At 54.8% G+C, this 17135-nt stretch overlaps 1 protein-coding gene across 1 annotated transcript in view; it reads left to right on the plus strand.

Moving 5' to 3' along the window:
* Positions 1-4712: 4712 nt before the first annotated feature.
* Positions 4713-17135, plus strand: part of DOC2B (double C2 domain beta) — a 33669-nt gene continuing 21246 nt past the window's right edge. Inside the window, exons 1-2 of the mRNA XM_074160473.1 lie at positions 4713-5043; positions 16239-16318. Of these exons, the coding sequence (XP_074016574.1) occupies positions 4713-5043; positions 16239-16318 (411 nt within the window). The remainder of the gene's footprint in view (positions 5044-16238; positions 16319-17135) is intronic.

Here is a 17135-nt window from a genome sequence, read left to right on the forward strand (position 1 = left end):
TTTAACCAGGTAGGGTCCACGATGCACTCGATGGGCTCAGCCAAGCCTCCCCAGCAATCGAGAGCAGAGATCTTTCAGGGGAAGCAGCCTCACCGCTATCTGTGCATCAGCCAGAAGACGGTGCCTTGCGTGAGCCAAGGAGCAAGGCACATGTTGCTTTTCAATTAACCCCCTTCCCATGCGCACAGCCATGCTGGAGCTAAGCTCATTTGACAAAGAAAGAAATATGTTTCATATCTATCAGTGGGGTGGACTGAAGGCAATGTAGGTCCCGAGTCACCCCAAAGGGATGGAGGGGTCTCTTCCAGCAGCACTGGGGAAGCTGGGCTGGCAGTGTGGGCATCCCTGGTTTCTGCCCCTGCAGCCAGGTTGAGCTGGCATTACCTGCTGGCACCCTCTTACGCCTAAGGCTGTGGGTACTTGCTGTAGCTTAACATAGGATTAACAATGGCTGGGAAAAAGCAAAAAGAAAGCCAGGGCTGTGCAGGCTAGTGCTGCCTTGTGTCACCTCCCTGGGTAACTGTCAAACCTCTCTGCTCCCAACCTGCAGTGGGTCTCCCCGAGTTCAAGGGTGAGTGCGATCCAGAGGTAGTTCCTCCAAATAGAGGCTTTAATTTGGCATCGGCTCTTCATGTACTGTTCAGGCTCCTGTCTTCCCCAGCAGCACCGGCAGAGCAGAGAGTTTGAGCTGACAAAGTATTAAATAAAGAACCAGTCCGTCAGTCATTGAATCTCTGCTAAGCGAAGGGGATGTGCAGTCCTGCTGCTGTACTTTTCATTTGGAAAGGCATTGATTAAACTGGAATCGGCCCTCATTCTTGTTGATTTAAACCTGGACAGCAGAATTTGATGCTTGGCATTTGAAAAAAATTTGGTTGAAGTGTGTCCTGAGGACAGCCTGTATTTTTGGATGTGTGTTTAATCTACATGCTACTGTTTTGTTTGCTGTAGGAATGCCCCTTCTGTTTGCATGGCACCAGCAGGTTGGCTCCCCAGTCACATAAGGAGGCTGGGCTGCTGCATGGCTCTGCTCAGGGCACAGGGTGAGTTAGTGGCACTGGCTTTGTTTAGGATGTGTTTAAGTTTCTGCTTTCACCCCTTGTCCAGGACAACATTTAAAGTGTAAGCTGTCCCAGGACAGGATCCTTTTCTGAGCCTGGCATGGCTCCTGTGTCCTACATCCCAGCTCTCCTTTTGGGATGATTTTGACACACCAGCCCATGCCCTCATCTGATGTGAGCAGCTGAAACACTCTGTTGCACCTCAGAACAAGCTGCTGAAGTGCAATGTCACATGTGCTGAGCTCAGGATGTTGTCACGACTTGCACACACCAGGGAGAGGAAACACAGCTGTTGACAGGGGTGATGTGCTCTTCTGCATCATCCTGCTTTGATGTTGACTCTGTGATGACCATCTTCACCTTCTCTGAAGGATGTCCTCCCTTCCTCCAAGGATGGAGTATCCCCCTGCAGAGTGGCTCTGCTCCCTGCCAGGCAGAGCTGTTGGTCCCACTGCTGAAAGCAGCCACATGATCTTTAAACCGTCACCCCTCTTGCCAGGCTGGTGAGGAAGCCAGCATTCCCCCTTTCAGGGAAATGAAGGCCACGTGCTTGGGCACCACAGTAGCTCTGAATCACCCAGGCAGAGCGAGGGATCAAATCAAGTCACATTCCAGGGCATTAGACAGACGGTGGGAATTAAAAGCTTTACCTGGAAACTGGCTTTGTATCTCCAAGCCCTGCTTTTGTCTCCCAGCCCAACTCTCTATTTTTGTCCCTTTTACCTTCTGTGTTGTGCGTCACGTATGCCAGTGCTTGGTGCCTGGTTGTGCAACCAGCCCCAGCCATGTTCAGGGAGCCCCCTGTAAATATTTGGCTGTACAGCCTAGGAGGAAACATTCAGGCAGTGTGAGATGGTAGAAAAGTGTAGTTTTTCAAAACCAAGCTGCTTTGGGACTCATTAAAAGCTAAGGAAAGGCTCCAGCTGCTTTCAGCAGGCTTGGGATCGGTCAGAGACTAGAAAGTCCCATCTGGGCTATTAGCAGTAAGTCTTGTTGTTGTTTCTTTCAGTCTATGAGGTTTGGGGATGGGTCTCCCCTGGGGACCAGTCCTGCCCTGACAGCAGGGAGGTTTGCCTGCTCTGTCTTTGCTGTTCCATTCATCTGGTCCCCAGGTGCACCAGTTGCTCTCTGCATCCGTGGGTGAGCTGAGCACCTCCTGTTGGCATCTCCCATTGGTGCTGTTGGGCCTTGATCCTGGCTGTGGGGTGCCAGCGATGTGGGGCAGCTTTTGGGGTCCTGTACCATGTGGGAAGAGGCAAATCTCAGGGGGCTCACCTTAATTCCCAGAGCCTTGATTTTCTGACTTGTGAAACAGTCCTTGTCTATTTGGCTCTTGTGCTTTTTGAGGAAACATTTGAAATAATCATGTTTTTGTAATGGCAATAATGGCATTAGGCTCTCATGCATAACTTAATTTTATTTATTTATTTATTTGCCCTTTCTTAGAGGAAATTGCTGCTTTTTTCTGGGCATCGGGCCCAATTTTTGCTTCCTTCTGTCTGAGTCCACACTGCATCCTGGATGCTGCACCCAAAGATGGAGCCTATGGGGATGAGCACATCCAGACTGCTCCAAACCCAGCAGCACCTCTTTATGCCTCCCATGATGTTCCCGCCCATTGTCTTGCCACCCGCGAGGTTTTCAGCCTCGACCACACAAATGTGAAGCAGGTGGCGTCTCCGTCTGAATTAAAATACTAGGAGTCCTTGGATGTGGGAAGGGGGTTAAACTGTCTCAGGCTGGATATGCTGTGGACCTTGCCGCGAGAGAGCAGTTTGTCTCCTGGCAGAGGAGCACAGATCACCTCTGCGCAACAGGCAATAGCCACCTCGAAGTAAAAATATGACAGAGGGAGGAAGAAGCGCCTGAACAGTCTCCTCTTCTCCCAGGCCATTAGAGCATTCGTGTGCATCATGTCTAGGTACAGAACGATGACAAGTTTGGATGCTTCAGGAGAGAAATGTTTGCTTCCCAGCGAGGAGTAAATTAGGTTAGTTTGCCTAGTGTCAGTCTGTTATGAGTCAGGGACATTCATTAACATTTACCAAAATCTGAATGAAAACTGAACTCTTCATTAAACAGAAAGGCTGGGTGTCATTTTGCTGGGTTTGAGGAAAATTCTGCAAAGAATGGAGCTTTATTTTTAATAGACATCTGCATGCCAACCTGCAGGAGACTGCAGTTCTCTGTGTGTTGATCCGGGATGTGTGTGTTGTCAGGTTACCTGGTAGTATCGGCTGTGGTGGGCTTGACATAGTGGTGGGTGACCAGTGCACACAGCGTGTCCCAGCTTCATGCCAGACCCACCACACCTGAGCCAGCAGAAAGTCTGCCCTGGGGGAGTTGCCCTTACAAAATATTTCAGACATGTTTTCCTGGGCAGGGTGAGTTTCTATGCAGCGTTTTGTACCATGTTCTCACAGCATTTCACTTCTGGCACTCCTTGCTCAAAAGTCCACTTCCAATAGCTTGTGGCACCACAGATTTATTGATTTTAACACAGGAGGAGATCAGATAAAAACACCAGTTTGGGACCAACTCCCTGAGCAAACCACAGCTCAGCATTTACCAGGGACCCCGTGGCAGGCTGCAAGGATCCTGTCCCCTTTCCAGCTGGTGACAGGGCCCCATCCCTGCCTAGAAAGGTTGCTGGTGGAGCTCTTGGTGTGGCTGTGCTAGCTGTGGGCTCTGGCCCAGCCCATTGCTCTATCCCCTTCAGTGCTCTGTGCCGGCAGTCACAAGCTGGCTGGGAGAGGCTGTGCCGGCCGGGCTGCAAGCAAGTGCCATGTGTTGCTTCAGTCCCAGCCCCAGAGGCTGCGGGCAGCTCACCCAGCTCACCTGGCTGGTCCTGAGCTCCAGAGGGGGCATTGCTGCGAGCTGGGGTCAGCTACAGCAGCAGGGCATCAAATCTGGTCTGCCCCTGCGAGCAGCGGTGCAACTGAAGCTGGGAGCGGGCAGTGTGCCACCCGTGCCCCTGCTCAGTATGCAGCAGAGCATCTCCCTGGCACGGCCCCGCAGCAAGCCGGGAGGGCACGGGGGCTACCATAGTCCCGGGGGGCTGTGGCAGCCTTGCATTCCTCTCCGCAGCACACCGAGGATGAGCACAACAGGACAGCGGCTCCTGACCCCATGTGGTGACCTTCCCCGCTCTGGAGGGGTCTGGCGGGGACCAAGCCCGCTTTGGCAGGGAGATGGCGTGAACGAGTGCGGGGAGGTGGGCTTTGACCCAACTTCTGCTTTGCTCCCCCCGGGCATGGCGGGGCTTTGCTGGGTAAGGGGCGGGGGGGCTGGCTGCCCACACTGGTGGCCGTGTGGCTAGGGCAGCCACAGCCCTCATTCCTCCGCTGCTGGGTACCGCTTTGTTGCTAGCTGGTGACATCACCCGAGAGCCCACCCCCTGCCTCTTATCCGTCTCTCCGTCTCGCTCACTTATTCACAGGCAGCGCTGGCAGGATCAGGGGCTGTGTGAGAGCCAGAGCTGGCGGCAGCAGCATGTGTGCGGCGTCTGAGGCTCAGGGCGCGAGAACCACATAAGGTGCCCGTTGGAGCCTCCCACCTTGCCTGCCTCGGCTTCCCCCGGCAGAAACTTCACGGCTCCCTTGTGCACGGTCCAGGCTTCTCTGGGGGGGCTTGGCACCGACAGCCGCATGCATGACACTCCGAAAAGGAGAGAAAATGACCATAAGTATCCAGGAGCACATGGCTATTGACGTCTGCCCCGGCCCCATCAAACCCATCAAGCAGATTTCCGACTACTTCCCCCGCTTCCCCCGCGGGCTCCCCGCCACCGTCGGCCGCAGCAGCACCCTGCGCTCCGCCGTCAGCCAGCCCTCCGTCAGCCCCGCCGAGGCCCCCCGCGAAGAGGACGAGGACGTGGACCAGCTTTTTGGGGCATATGGCACGACACCCACTGAGCAGCCGGCCAAGCACCAAGCACCCGAGGAGGTGGTGGACCCCGAGGGCTACGAGTCCGACGACTGCAGTGAGTTCCTAAGTTTCTGTGGGAGTTTGACGGGTGCTGAGGGCAAGGGTGGGTCTTGGGACTGGTCCCCCATCTTGCTGCCCAAGCTGTGTGCCTTTTCCGGCTGCCGGCCACGCTGTCCATCCCTGGGATTACATTGCAGCAGTGACAAGCCCTCGGCTGTAGGCAGGGAGGCTGTCACAGCACCGCTCCGGCGCTGCCCCTGGGTGGAGGGCGGCCCTGGGAGTGTCCCTGCTGCAGCCAGGCTGGCTGCCGAACCCAAACTAGGGAAGTCTCCCAAGAGCCACCAGTTGCTGTGCTTTGCCATTGCGGTTAATACACTTCTCTGCCTCGTCCCTGCTCGGCTCCTTGCCTCTGAAGGCTGCCAGCTGGGCTCAGACCCTTTGGTTAATCCGTCTCGGTGGTGCAGCCTGCTCCAGCCACCCTGCTGATTAGCTGGCGATACGTTCCAGCATCGTCCAGCTCCAGATTGGGGAGATTTGTTCAGAATGATATCCTTCCGGGAAATCTCTGCCCTCTCCCTTGGCAAACTCTGGCATGTCATTCCTCACCCTCCAGCTGCAGACAAAGCCCCTTACGAGGTACAAGATTGAGACCAGGGATGGGGGGGCTTTTGAACAGAAGGCTTCAAATCTGGTAGATGCAGGTGTTTGCAGTGAGGTTTAACCCCTCCTCACCCAAAACGTCCTTCCCACCCAGCTCAGTGGAGCTTGCAGGCTGCAAAGCAGCTGCTCTCTGGCTCTGCCAGCCACGGTGGCTGGGATAGGGTTGCTTTCCTTGAGGTCGGGTAAAACCCAAGGTCTCAATTCATCCTAGCCTTTAGGGGCCAGATCCTGCAAGGGGCTGAGCACAAAGTTTGAGGCCGGGAGATGCCGAGGAAGGGAGTCAGTGCTGCGGAGTGGTGCTGCGTGCTCATCCTGGGGGAAGGGGGAGGCTGAGCTCCCACGACGCTGAGCTGTTTACGGCCCAGCGCCGGGCAGGCAGTGGCTTTCCCTGTGCAAAATGTCACAGCCCTGTCTCAGCGTCACTCCCTCACTGCCGGGCTGGCCTGGGCTGCTGCCAGCTGTGCCAGACCCCAAAGCGTGACCCCAGGGAAAGCTCTCTGAAGGGCTGTGCTTGCTGCAAGGTGGCACGGCCACCCCTGTGCCCCCTTCTGCCTGCTGGTCACCAGCTACAGCATTGGGAGAGGTGGGGCTCTGGGTCCAAGCCCCAAATTGGTTCTCCCTCCCTCCCCATCCCAGTGTTGGGGTCACACTCTCTGGAGCAGGCGAGAGCCACTGCGCTCCCAGGGATAACATCTCTGTTAAGCCGTGTTTGTCCCAGCTGGGCAGTTAACAGTGACTTTAACTGGATTTGGGTTATTTGCTGCTCTAATTATTAGATCATCTTTGCTCATCCCAGCAATAGAAATGGGAGCAACTGGGCTTCAGGGGCAGAGGTTTCCGTGAGAGCAGAAGCGCTTGGGGCTGTGGGGCACAGTGCTTTCACTGGGCGACTTGTGGGGAAATTGCCCAGGGCACTGCCTTCTGTGTTTAGCCCCACTGGTGATGCTGGCAGTGGCTCGGCTTGGTGCCAGGGGCCGGCGGATGTTTGTCTCTCCCTGGCTGGTGTTAGGAAGAGTGTTTCTTGCAGCGTAACAGGTGTCAGGCAAACTGCTGAGGCTGTTTTGCCAGATGTGGTGGGTTTTCCCCTGGCAAAGGCACAGTGGTGCCAGGAGCAGGGAGGAGAGGTGGGACTGCTGGTGTCACATCTTTGGAGACAGCACGGGATGGCCCCAGGTGCTCTCAGGGCGCTGGTTGGCATAAATGTGCAGGATGAGACTGCCACTCCTCCATGTTTAGCAGCCAAGTGGCAAAGCCAGATGAGGGCTTGCTGGCCCCATTTCCCAGGCGGGGAGCTGGGAGAGGATTTGTACAGCCTGACTTGAGCCATCGCCTATGCTGGGGAGTGTCTTTCAGTTCCCCCATGTCCCTGGCAGGTGATTCAGGGCTGCTGCATTAGTCACCTGCACTAAATTTCCCCTGGGGAACCTGTCTCTGCCTGTATGGCAGCACAGCATTGGGGGTTAGGTGGTGTCAGTTCCCTCCAGTGACACAGGAGGTTTGGGGAGTTGACTGAGGTCTCTTGGGACAGTGGTGTTAGAGTCTGGGTGCAGCGCCTGCTAATCAAGGGCTTGCTGGGCAGGGGCGCATCTTGCCTCGCTCCCCAAATATGCTCCCAGCACATTCCCTGGAGAGGTGCAGGGAGAGGGATTTTTGCCATGGCAGGATCCATTGGGAGGAGGAGAAGAGGACGGCTCCTTCCCGTTTGTCCCACCTGCCTGTGGGTTTCCCTCCTCCAACACCGAAGCGATGGTGCTGGCTGGCCAGGTGGGAGGAGTAGAGCTGCTCCTGCCTGGGGAAATGCAGCATTTGGCTGGGTTTCCCCTACACTCGTTCCTGCCTAGGGTTACTTCTCCAGCCTGGTGTTTCTGGGTTCCCAGTGGCACCAAGCTGATGGGTGATGGGGCCGCGTTCCTCAGCCACCGCCGCACTGCAGGGTGGCATTTGGGCAGGGGCTGGACCAGAGCTGCCCTGCTGCAGCGCCCCAGGGCTGGCTTCCTGAACCATATTTCTTAATCTTTTACCGAGCGGTGTTCCTGACCCCACCAGTAGTCCTGGGAGGTGCCTGTGGAGCTGGCAGGAGCTCCCCTCCTCCAGACGGCCTCTCCCTGGGATACGGGCAGCCCCAGAGCAGGGCAGCCCTGGGAAAAGCATCAGTGTCTGCTCCCATCCAAGCAGGGCGCCCTGACCCAGCAGTTTGGCATCCACAGGGAGCAGGGATGTGTGTGTGTGCATGCATTTATTTGGTGCTTTGGAAAACCAAGAACCCCAGGGCTGCAGGAGGCAGGTGGGATCTCTCCAGAGATGGGCAGGGACCCAGCTGAGCTGCAGTGGGATGAGAAGGGACCCATTGTAACGGGCAGAGGGCACCGGTCACTGGGAGGCTGATGCAGAGGCTCGAGTTGGTGGCTCTAGGGCACATGAGGCTGATGCCAGCAGTTTGGGACACTGCACTGCAGCCCTGCAGAGCCAGGGAGCGCAGTGCTCAGGGGATCTGTGGAGGTGCCAAGGAAAACAAGTGTGGTCCCCACAGGACAGCCATAAGCACCCTGTTGAATGCAGCAAGTGTCAGGGAGCAGGCAGGGCCGGGGAGCTGACAGAGCAGATAATGAGCGGAGATGTCGGGGCTGACCCTGGGAGCCCTGGGAATCGCGCAGAGCCAGCCTTTCCCATCAGACCCGCCCGCAGCACTGTTGTGAGAATTTGCAGGGTCATGGTCAGCACTTTCTGCCATCCCAGGGCCTTTGGGAGGCCCTTGGGAGAGGGACTTGCCACTGCCCTATGCCTCCTCTGTCCCCACTCTGCAGAGATGATCTGGGACTGGAGCCCAAGCTGTACAGAGCAGGACTCTTCCCACAGCAGGTTTGTCCTCAACGGAGCTGCTGAGGAGAGGGGATGAGGTGGGGGAGGTGGGGAAACGCGTTTGGTGCAAACCCCGCAGAAGGGTGGTTTGGTGGCGTTGGACCAGTGCTGGCTTCTGCTGAGATTTGGGGCTGGGAAGGGGGATATTCATTCTGACTGCCTCGGGACACCTGGCTCTCACCTCATCTTTGGTTCCCCTGGCTGGCACCTGGTGACGACAGCAGTGCCCTAGTCCCTGGGCTCCCCAGCCACCAGGGATGCTTCCCACCCAGTCGGGCAGCACACTGCCAGGGGAACTTGGTTTGCAAGAAAAATAAGCAAATGCCAGCTAGGTGGCAATGTGCCACCTGCGAGGAGCTGGGTCTCTCCTCCAATTTCCCCTGATTTCAAGCAAATCGATGCCCCTCGAGTGGCTGTGCTTTCCCCTCCACAGGACCAGCGTGAATTTCTACCTGACAGATTTTTAAAGGTCTGAAGCCTCTGAAAGCTCTGCACAAGCAGCACAGAGGCGGAAAAACATGGTCCCTCTGAAGGAGCACTGCTGTGGCTGCTCTCAGCAGGGGACAGCACTGGAGGGGAGCGGCCATCCTCTTCTGTAAAGTGCAAGCAAGTTTCTAGCCCGTGAAGAAATGCTCTGTTCCCTTGAGCTGCTGTTTGGCTTTGGAGAGAGGCAGCGGCTGGCGCTGGAATTTCCTCCCTCTGTATGGATTTGGCTCTGGATTTTCAGATGGGGAGGCAGCCTGAGAGCAGGAGCTGGCACTCCTGGAAGAGCTGCCCCATACTGTTCCTGCCAGTGCTCCAGGGCTGTTTATATATGTACAAACCCAGCCAATTTTATAGCATGCCCAGCTTCATTCATGGGAGGAGCAGGCTCGCGAGCTCCCAAGCTGCAGCAGCATAAAAACAACTTCTCCAAACTACAGCTGAGAGGCCTGTCCTGGTGCGCGGCTGCTCGTGACGCCTGCTGCAAGCAACGCCACAGAAGTTATTTAGGAAGACTCTTATTTTGAGCAAAGAAGATAATTAGGCAGGCAAAGCCGTCATGCAGATATTAATTACTGGCTGCTTAAAGACGTAAAGAAGAATGAAGGTCTTAAGGGGTACAGGGTTTGCAAGTCACCTGGCAATGCTTTTGGCCAGACAGGAGGGAGGTGGGAGAGACGACAAGGGGAAATGTGCATTGAAACGATGAGGGTATTTACTTCTGAAACGCAGCTCCTTAGCATATGCTACCGCTGCTATTTATAACCTTTGAATCGTCTTTTCAATCCAGATAAGGCCAAAAGAGGTATTTTTTACTCAGGAAACTAAACAAACCACAGCTGATTTCGGCAGAGCCTGGAGCGGGGTTTTGCCAACCGTTCCACGACCCAAGCTGCCTGTGCCAAAGAAACATGTATAGGTACCGGATGGTATCAGACTCGAGGTTTAAGGGCACTGGGGAGCTTGTAGCCCTCCCAAGGGAGACATGAGGTGTTACCCGAGGTGACTTTGGATTAGCTTCTGTCTGTTTCCTGCAGGATACCCTGGTATCAGGAAGGTGTTGGCATCGGGGGAGCTTTCACCCTCTCCTGCTGGCCACCCCATCAGTGGTCCAGGTGGAGGCTGCACATTGGGTGCTGCTGGCCCTCCTCAGAGCCAAGGAGCCTTCAGACCCTGGAGACACTTATTCCCAGGGGGTGGGGGTGGCAGCCAGAGACACCCTGAAGTCCTGGAGATAAATGTGGGGCACCCGGTGAGGTCAGCATGCGAGGGTGAGCAGGGTCCGCCCGGGCTTCCCTCCTCCAGCAGTGATGGAAGGAGCATATGGGCTGTGGCCTCCAGCATCTCTGCTAATGAAGGAACCGTACGGCTGCTGGTTAACAAGGAACTCTCCTTCTGCCTGGCTCCTTCCCTCCCCAGCAGCTTGCCCAGCCCTTCACCTTCCCCTGGTCCTGGCATGCAGGAGGGGAGATAATGCCCGGCCGGAGGAAGCAACCTCCCTGCCCCGCGGCAGCTCTGCTGTCCTCATCCCTTCACTGGCACCCCTTGCTCCAACATGCTCAAGCCCAAGGGGTTCCCAGATCTTTCATCTTTGTATTTAACACTGAAGGCAATTTTGGGGGGTTGTTAATTGCAATACTGTATTTCATTAAAGGCAGAGAGAGGGAGATATTTGAAGGCCATCTCTAAATTGAAATTGCTGAAAGTCTAATTGCTGCTGACATCAGGGACCATTTAGTGCTGTAAAACATAATTGCATCTCTGAACTGTTCTGAGCAGATAAGTGTTCCTCTGAACACTCCTCCTGGAGAAGACAGAAGAGCTGATGAGCATCCATCAACCAACCTTGTGAAGAAGCAGCTCCCTGCTCTGGAGCTTGTCAGGGGCTGGCGCTGTGTGTCCAAAATGAAGAAATAATAATTGCTGAAGGTTTTAAGCCCATGATGGAGCAGGGACCAGTTGCAAGAAAGAAAAGTCATGCTTGTTCCTCACTCCTGGTCATGTTGAACTCAACCACATCTGTGGAGCTCCCGAGAAAGGAAGGTCTCCTGCCTGTGTGCTGGATCCAGTGTCTGCTGGGTTTTTGTGTAGGACTAGGAACATCCTTCCCTGCCTGCAGCAACGGACTAAAGTCCTGCAATGCTGCCAACTGGCACCACATGGTCCAGATGCCAATGGGAATGTCCGTGTCCCAGCGTGGTGTGCTGCCCCTGGGACATGTCCCAAAACCTTCCACAGGACACCTTTTTCGTGGAGTAGCTCATGGTGATGCTGACCTTCAGAAGCGTCCTGTTTCTGCCTGCCTTCACCACCTTTCCCCAGCTGATGCTGAAACCCGCAGCGATACCTTTGACAGTAGGTTCGTGTCAGAGGTCAGTGCTACCATCAGACCTGGGGGGCTTGCAGCCGTCAGGATGGGATCCATCCCTGACAGGCCATGCACCTTCTCCCGTGGAGCCACATAAGCCACAAGCAGCAGCCCAAGCGGGTCTGCGTATGGACCGGGAGCGCTGCGGGTGCTGGGCAAGCTCGGCCCCACCTGCAGGAGGCTGCTGGGACTGACAGTGCTGTTTTCTAGGGATAACCCCAGGTGTTTTCCGGGGCTCGCTCCTGTGTGGCTCAGGGAGTTGGTGTGTGTGCTGCTGGACCTGGATGAGGTGCTGCCACACCCGGGGAGTCAGGAGTGCAGGCAGCTACCCGCCAAAGCGATCTTCGGCAGCCCTGCTTGGAAATGGCAAGAAATAATTTCTGTTCCTCTTGAGGAGTCATTTACCGACATTTTACATGGGGCTGTAAGTGCACAGAATTACTTGCTGCCTTTCAGGACCTTTAAAATTATCTCCATTGCAGAGGAAAATTAAAGCAATGGAAGAATAGGGACCTAGCTTTTATAGTGCATTAAAAAATACCCAGTCTGAAGGTTACTGAACCTGTGCTTTCTGTAAGGGAGAGCTAATCCAGACAATCCCCAGCAGTCTTTTTACTGCTCCACTCTGATCTCCCTGGCACAAAATCCATGAGCAGATTATCTTGGGAGTAGCAATGCTGATAAGCAGAGGGACTTAAGGCTTTTGGACTTCTTTTTAATTAGTTCTATAGTGGGGTTTTTTTGTGCACACCTCACTTTCTCCCAGCGTAGAGCCTTCCTGGGCTTTCGAAAGGCAGTCGCGATGCGAAAGCTTCCCTGACTTTGGAAGGTAAGGAGCCCACTCAATCATCGGTTCCATCTTCTGCAAGCTGTGCCAAAGCTCTTGGGTCTGTGCTGCAAGTGCTGGTGCCTCTTCCATGTCTTGAGCATCTCTTGGGCTGAGAAACTCTTCTCCCTGGGATGTCCCAGGCCACGGAGGAGGTGGATCTGCCACCCTGCGTGGGCCAGGCGAGGGCACGTAGCCTGCAAGGACAGGGGCTGGATAAGGGAGCAGAGCACAGATTTATCACTGCATTTTGCCTTTCATCCTGCAGGTAAAAATAGAAGCTACTTCAGCCTCCCCGTCACCCTGGGCGCTGGTGGGAAATGTCAGCAATAAACAATTTGTGCCGACTCCACCAACAAGGGCAGTAGCGGCGCTGTGCCAGGACGCCGCGCTGCCCGCGGGCTCCAGGCGCGCTCGCCATATCCCACAGCTAAGCCTGGAGACGCATCTGCCAGTTATGCTGGCCTCTAATAATTTTGTGGCCCACTGAATTAATCAAAACGCCCAAAAGGTCAGTGGGAGAAGAGGCCGCATTCCTGTGCAAGTCAGATTTATTTTCCTTTTTAGGGCCTGTGTTAAATGCCAGACCCTGGCTGGCACCTTCCCATCGATCTCTCCCAATTCATGGAGAGGAAAGAGGGTCAGAACCTGCTAATGAGTTCAGCTCTCCTAATGGTTATTTTATCATTGGAGCAGAATAATCGTAATAATAATGATACATCCTGCCTGCTGTCTGGAGAGCGCAAAGCTGCCTTTGTAATGCCTGACAAAGACATTTATTTATATTTTTTATTTGTAGCCTGTGTGATTAGAGGGCAGCGTTTAGAATAGCCCAGTCGAGTTAAATACGTCTAGTAACAGTGCTTTGAGTCTAATTGCTGCCCTTTTCTTTTTTAGGCATTCGCTCCCCTAATTAAGAGCACAATCGAGTTGCATCTCAGCTGTGAGGATGGGTGGGAGGAGGAAAGCAATCAAAGAAGGGTGATTCGGCCACTTTGCGGAGGGCCCCGTTCAGTGCTTGGTGTGTGCCTGGGTGGCTGCTGCAGCCTGGAGGCTTTGGGCCTGATCCTGCTGGCAGGAGATGGCGGGTCTCCCACAGCCAGGGCTGGATGTGCTGCCAGGGGTTTTGCAGGAGCGGTGAGACCGGTGCCGGTGTTTTGGTGTTGGCTTGCCTGGCTGCTTGCTCGGCATGCTTCTCCCGGCTCCGGGAGTGCAGGGCTGGCTCTATGGCTGAACTGCAGTCCCGTGGGGGTTTGCACAGAGCTGTTGTTGGCTGCAGGGTGGCTCCCATCCCTGGATTCAGCTGGAGATCTCCTGCTATCTCCTCAGCCCCCTGAGCAGCCGTGGGACCAGTCTTCCTGGGATTGGACAGCCAGGGACACAGGCAGCTTGAGCACCAGCGTTGTCTCTGGATCCGTTGCCCAGGAGGTAATGGAGCCAGCGGGGCCGTGACTGTGCCACAGGCGCTTTGCTCCTGTGGGAGATGTGTCCCCAGCATCCGCCACCCTGCTGGCTCCTGGCTCTGGCGGCAGAACTCGCCCACGGCTCCGTAGCGGCACCTTAGCTGCCAAGCCCCAAGTTAGCCTGATCCCTTTTGTCATCTCCATACGGCTGCATTTTTAAACAATTAGCACAACATGTTCTGCTGATGTTTCCACATCCCTCTGCCGAAGGCAGCCCCTTCCTTGGGAATCGAGACTTGCTATCAGTGAAAAAAATCCCTGCATAGAGGAAAGGCCCTCTGGAGCTGGAGGAGAGCTGGGGACGGAGTCTGGCAGGGCTCGGGGGAAGCCACACATCCCTGTCCGTGCCCTCCTGCCTGCTTGCAGCTCCGAGATGAATGGGAAGTGCTCAAGGTTTGCTCATGGACCAGCACTTGGGAGCAGGACCTTAGTCCCCAACTGCAAAACAAGCATCTGCTGCTGTCTGACGGGGTTTTTGGGTTTTGCCTGTCTTGCCAGAGCAGGACTCCCCAGTGGCCTCGCCCCTGGGGCAGGTTGCGGCTCTGGGGGGACAGGAAGCTTTGTCAGTATTTCCTGGCCAAAGTCTGTTTCCATGCCAAGCTTTTAATTTGTTTTATAAATTGCCAAATCCAGCAGGCTAAGCCGCAGGCCCCCTTCTGTGATAAAAATAAAATAACAGCTTGAACTTGGGAGGGCCGAGCGGTGGGGCTGGCAGGAAGCGGCTGATTAAAGGGCAGGTGGAAATGATGAGGCTCTGAAACCGGAGGCTTCATCTTCCGCTCTCGAGCGAAAAAAAGCAGATTTGCTGAGTTTTGCTGATTTTGCTTTCGCCCGTGTGCCGTAGAGCCTCCCGCTACACCCGCCCCGGTGCGGCGAGCTGTGCTGGTCCCCCAGGCTGGTGCTCTGACAGTGCCGTACGTGGCCGTGAGCTCCCCATCGCACTGCTGCACTTTCTTCCTCCTTGCATGATGTGGAGCGAGTTTGGCCGGTAATTGCTCGGGAAATGCCCGTTTGGGCCAAACCCAGAGATGACGCACAAGGTGTTGGAGGTTTGGCCTCACCCTGTATCACTTCCATCTTCCCTGGCAGGTGAACCCCACTGATTTATGACTTACCTAAACCGATAGCTAATGTGCCATGAAATTACTCCACAACAAGGGGGTGGGAGGGTATATTATTCTGGCAGAAACCTCTTGGAATGTTTTCTCTGCTTTGAAGGCAAGGTGTGTTCCCTGGAGCAATGATTTTTATTTGCTAGCAGGCAAACCTGTAGCTCACTTGCATTTGGGCTGGAAGATCACTGTGAAATTGCAGCAGAAAGGTTTCAGTCCCCTGAAAATCCACCGCCTCCCGGGGCGCCTTGCTGCAGAGGCTGTTTATGCTGGAAAAAAAGCACCTTATTTCCTGCCATAAAGTTTGTCTAACTTACCTCCCAGGCAGTGAACCCTGCTTTGATATTAAGCAAAATTGTTCTGGTTTTTATTTGTTTGTTTTTTTTTTCCCCTGCTCTGAACCTGCGTGCACGGTGGGAAGGTGCAGTTACCTTGGAAACAGCGGTGGGATGCTGCAGGGTGGCAGGGCAGCGCTCGGGCAGACCCCTTTTGGGATGGTGGGCACAGAAAAATGTGGGTTGTGGGGTCTGGAAGTTCAAGGCTGGCGGCAGGCGAAGCTCTGCCAGGGGAGATGCTGCTCTGCATCTGGGCTTTGGTCTGCAAATTGGGTCTGGGAGCCTTAGAGAAGGTTAAATCATGTTTTTGGAAAGCATGTCTTTTTAAGGCTTTTCTTCTGCTTTGGATTAGCAAGACTTGCTCAGATTGTCCAAAGGGAAGGAATTCTCAAATCAAACATACTTTTGTTGCTGAGGCTCTTTTGGTTTGGTCTGTTCTCCTGCCCCTTCCCTGTGGTCCCATCCCAGGAGCTGCCCTGTTGCTGCCATTGCTGGGTTGCAGATGCCGTAAGGGAACACAGCTCTGATTAAAAGCTGTTGGTGTTTTTCATTTTAACCATAAAAGCATTTCCATTCTCACTGGGTTTAATTTACAGTTTGCAGCCAAATTGGAGCTGGGAAGGGATCCCATTGGTGGCTCATTTGTTTGAAGGTGTCAGTATACAAATACGCATTCTGGGAATGCCAGCGGCACTGGAGGGGGCGGGGGGGGGGATGTGCCGGCAGTGGGTCTCGGCTGTGTCCCAGCTGTGCCCGGATCTTCCCAGAGAAGAGCCTTCAGCTCCTGGGGGACGGGAAGCTGCTGGCTGCAGTGGGGCTGCTGATAGATGGGGCCAACCCATGTGAAAGCCCACAGAGGCAAATCCTCTGCACTGGCTGCAGTGCCCGGGTGAGCAGCAGCCACTCATCCCTCTCGCTCCTCTCGCAGGGCTGTGCCAGCCCCACTGGCCAAAGGTGGGGGATGGCCACAAGTCTCCCAGCATGAAGCCGTGTTTCATAACAGGGCTCATAGGAGGATGCTTTATGTTTTATAATGTCTGCAGCCATTTCTTTAGCATCTTCATCCATTCCTTTTGTGCTTAGAGGGAGAAGAGGCTATGTTTGCTGGGCCTCGCGGGTTAATAACATCTTTTCTCCTTTGCAGCCACACTGGGGACGCTGGATTTCAGCTTACTCTACGATCAAGAAAACAACGCTCTCCACTGCACGATCAATAAAGCCAAGGTATGTCTCAGTGCTGGCGAGGACCAAATATGCCTGGACTGGCCACCTTTGTCCTGCGTTATGGGGCCACCAGAGCCCTGCCAAAACCATGAGGCCATGCGGGTGGCACAGCTGTGCCAAGCCAATGCAGCAGTGAGGGCAGTGTGTGGGGACAGCCGGGTGTCCCTGCGTCCCTGGGCTGCGCTGGGGGCTCTGCTGTCCCTGACTGCAGCCATCCCTTTGCCAGCTCCACTTTCATCCCAACACCCAGTGCTTCTGCCCTCTCTTTCCCCTCTATCCCTGCCTTTCAGGGTATTTCTAGCGGGATGGAGACGGCTGCTCATTCCCGTGATGAGGTGGTTGCAGCTATTGATGCTTTTAAGAAAAGCACCCAACCCGATGTTGTTATTTACTTGATGCTGTGACCGGCTGTCAGTTTATAAATGGCTCTTTTAAATGCTGCTAATCATTGCCACAAAGTGCTCTGCCTCAGCGCCTTTGCCGTCTGCATGATTGAAGCAATTAGGGTTATTTCGCACATTTTGGATCAGAAACAGATAACTGAGGTCCTGATTCTGCCTCCGGGCCTGTGGAAGGTGCTTTTGGGCACTTCTCAGCTCCTCTCTGCTTCCCCTGCCGTGAGGTCTGGAGCAACGAGGGCTCTGGGTCAATACAGCTAGTCTCCACCAGTGGTGCGTTGATGGAAGAAAATTTAAGTCCCTGTAGATCTTGAAAAGGGGTAGAGGGTTTTTACGGAAGATGGGAGAAACTGCAGGAGAACAGGCTGTGAGTGGAACCCCCAGAAGATCAACCCACGCCATTTGCCTTCATAGGATGC

Source organism: Numenius arquata, chromosome 18 (genome assembly GCF_964106895.1).
Source record: "Numenius arquata chromosome 18, bNumArq3.hap1.1, whole genome shotgun sequence".
Classification (NCBI taxonomy): domain Eukaryota; kingdom Metazoa; phylum Chordata; class Aves; order Charadriiformes; family Scolopacidae; genus Numenius; species Numenius arquata.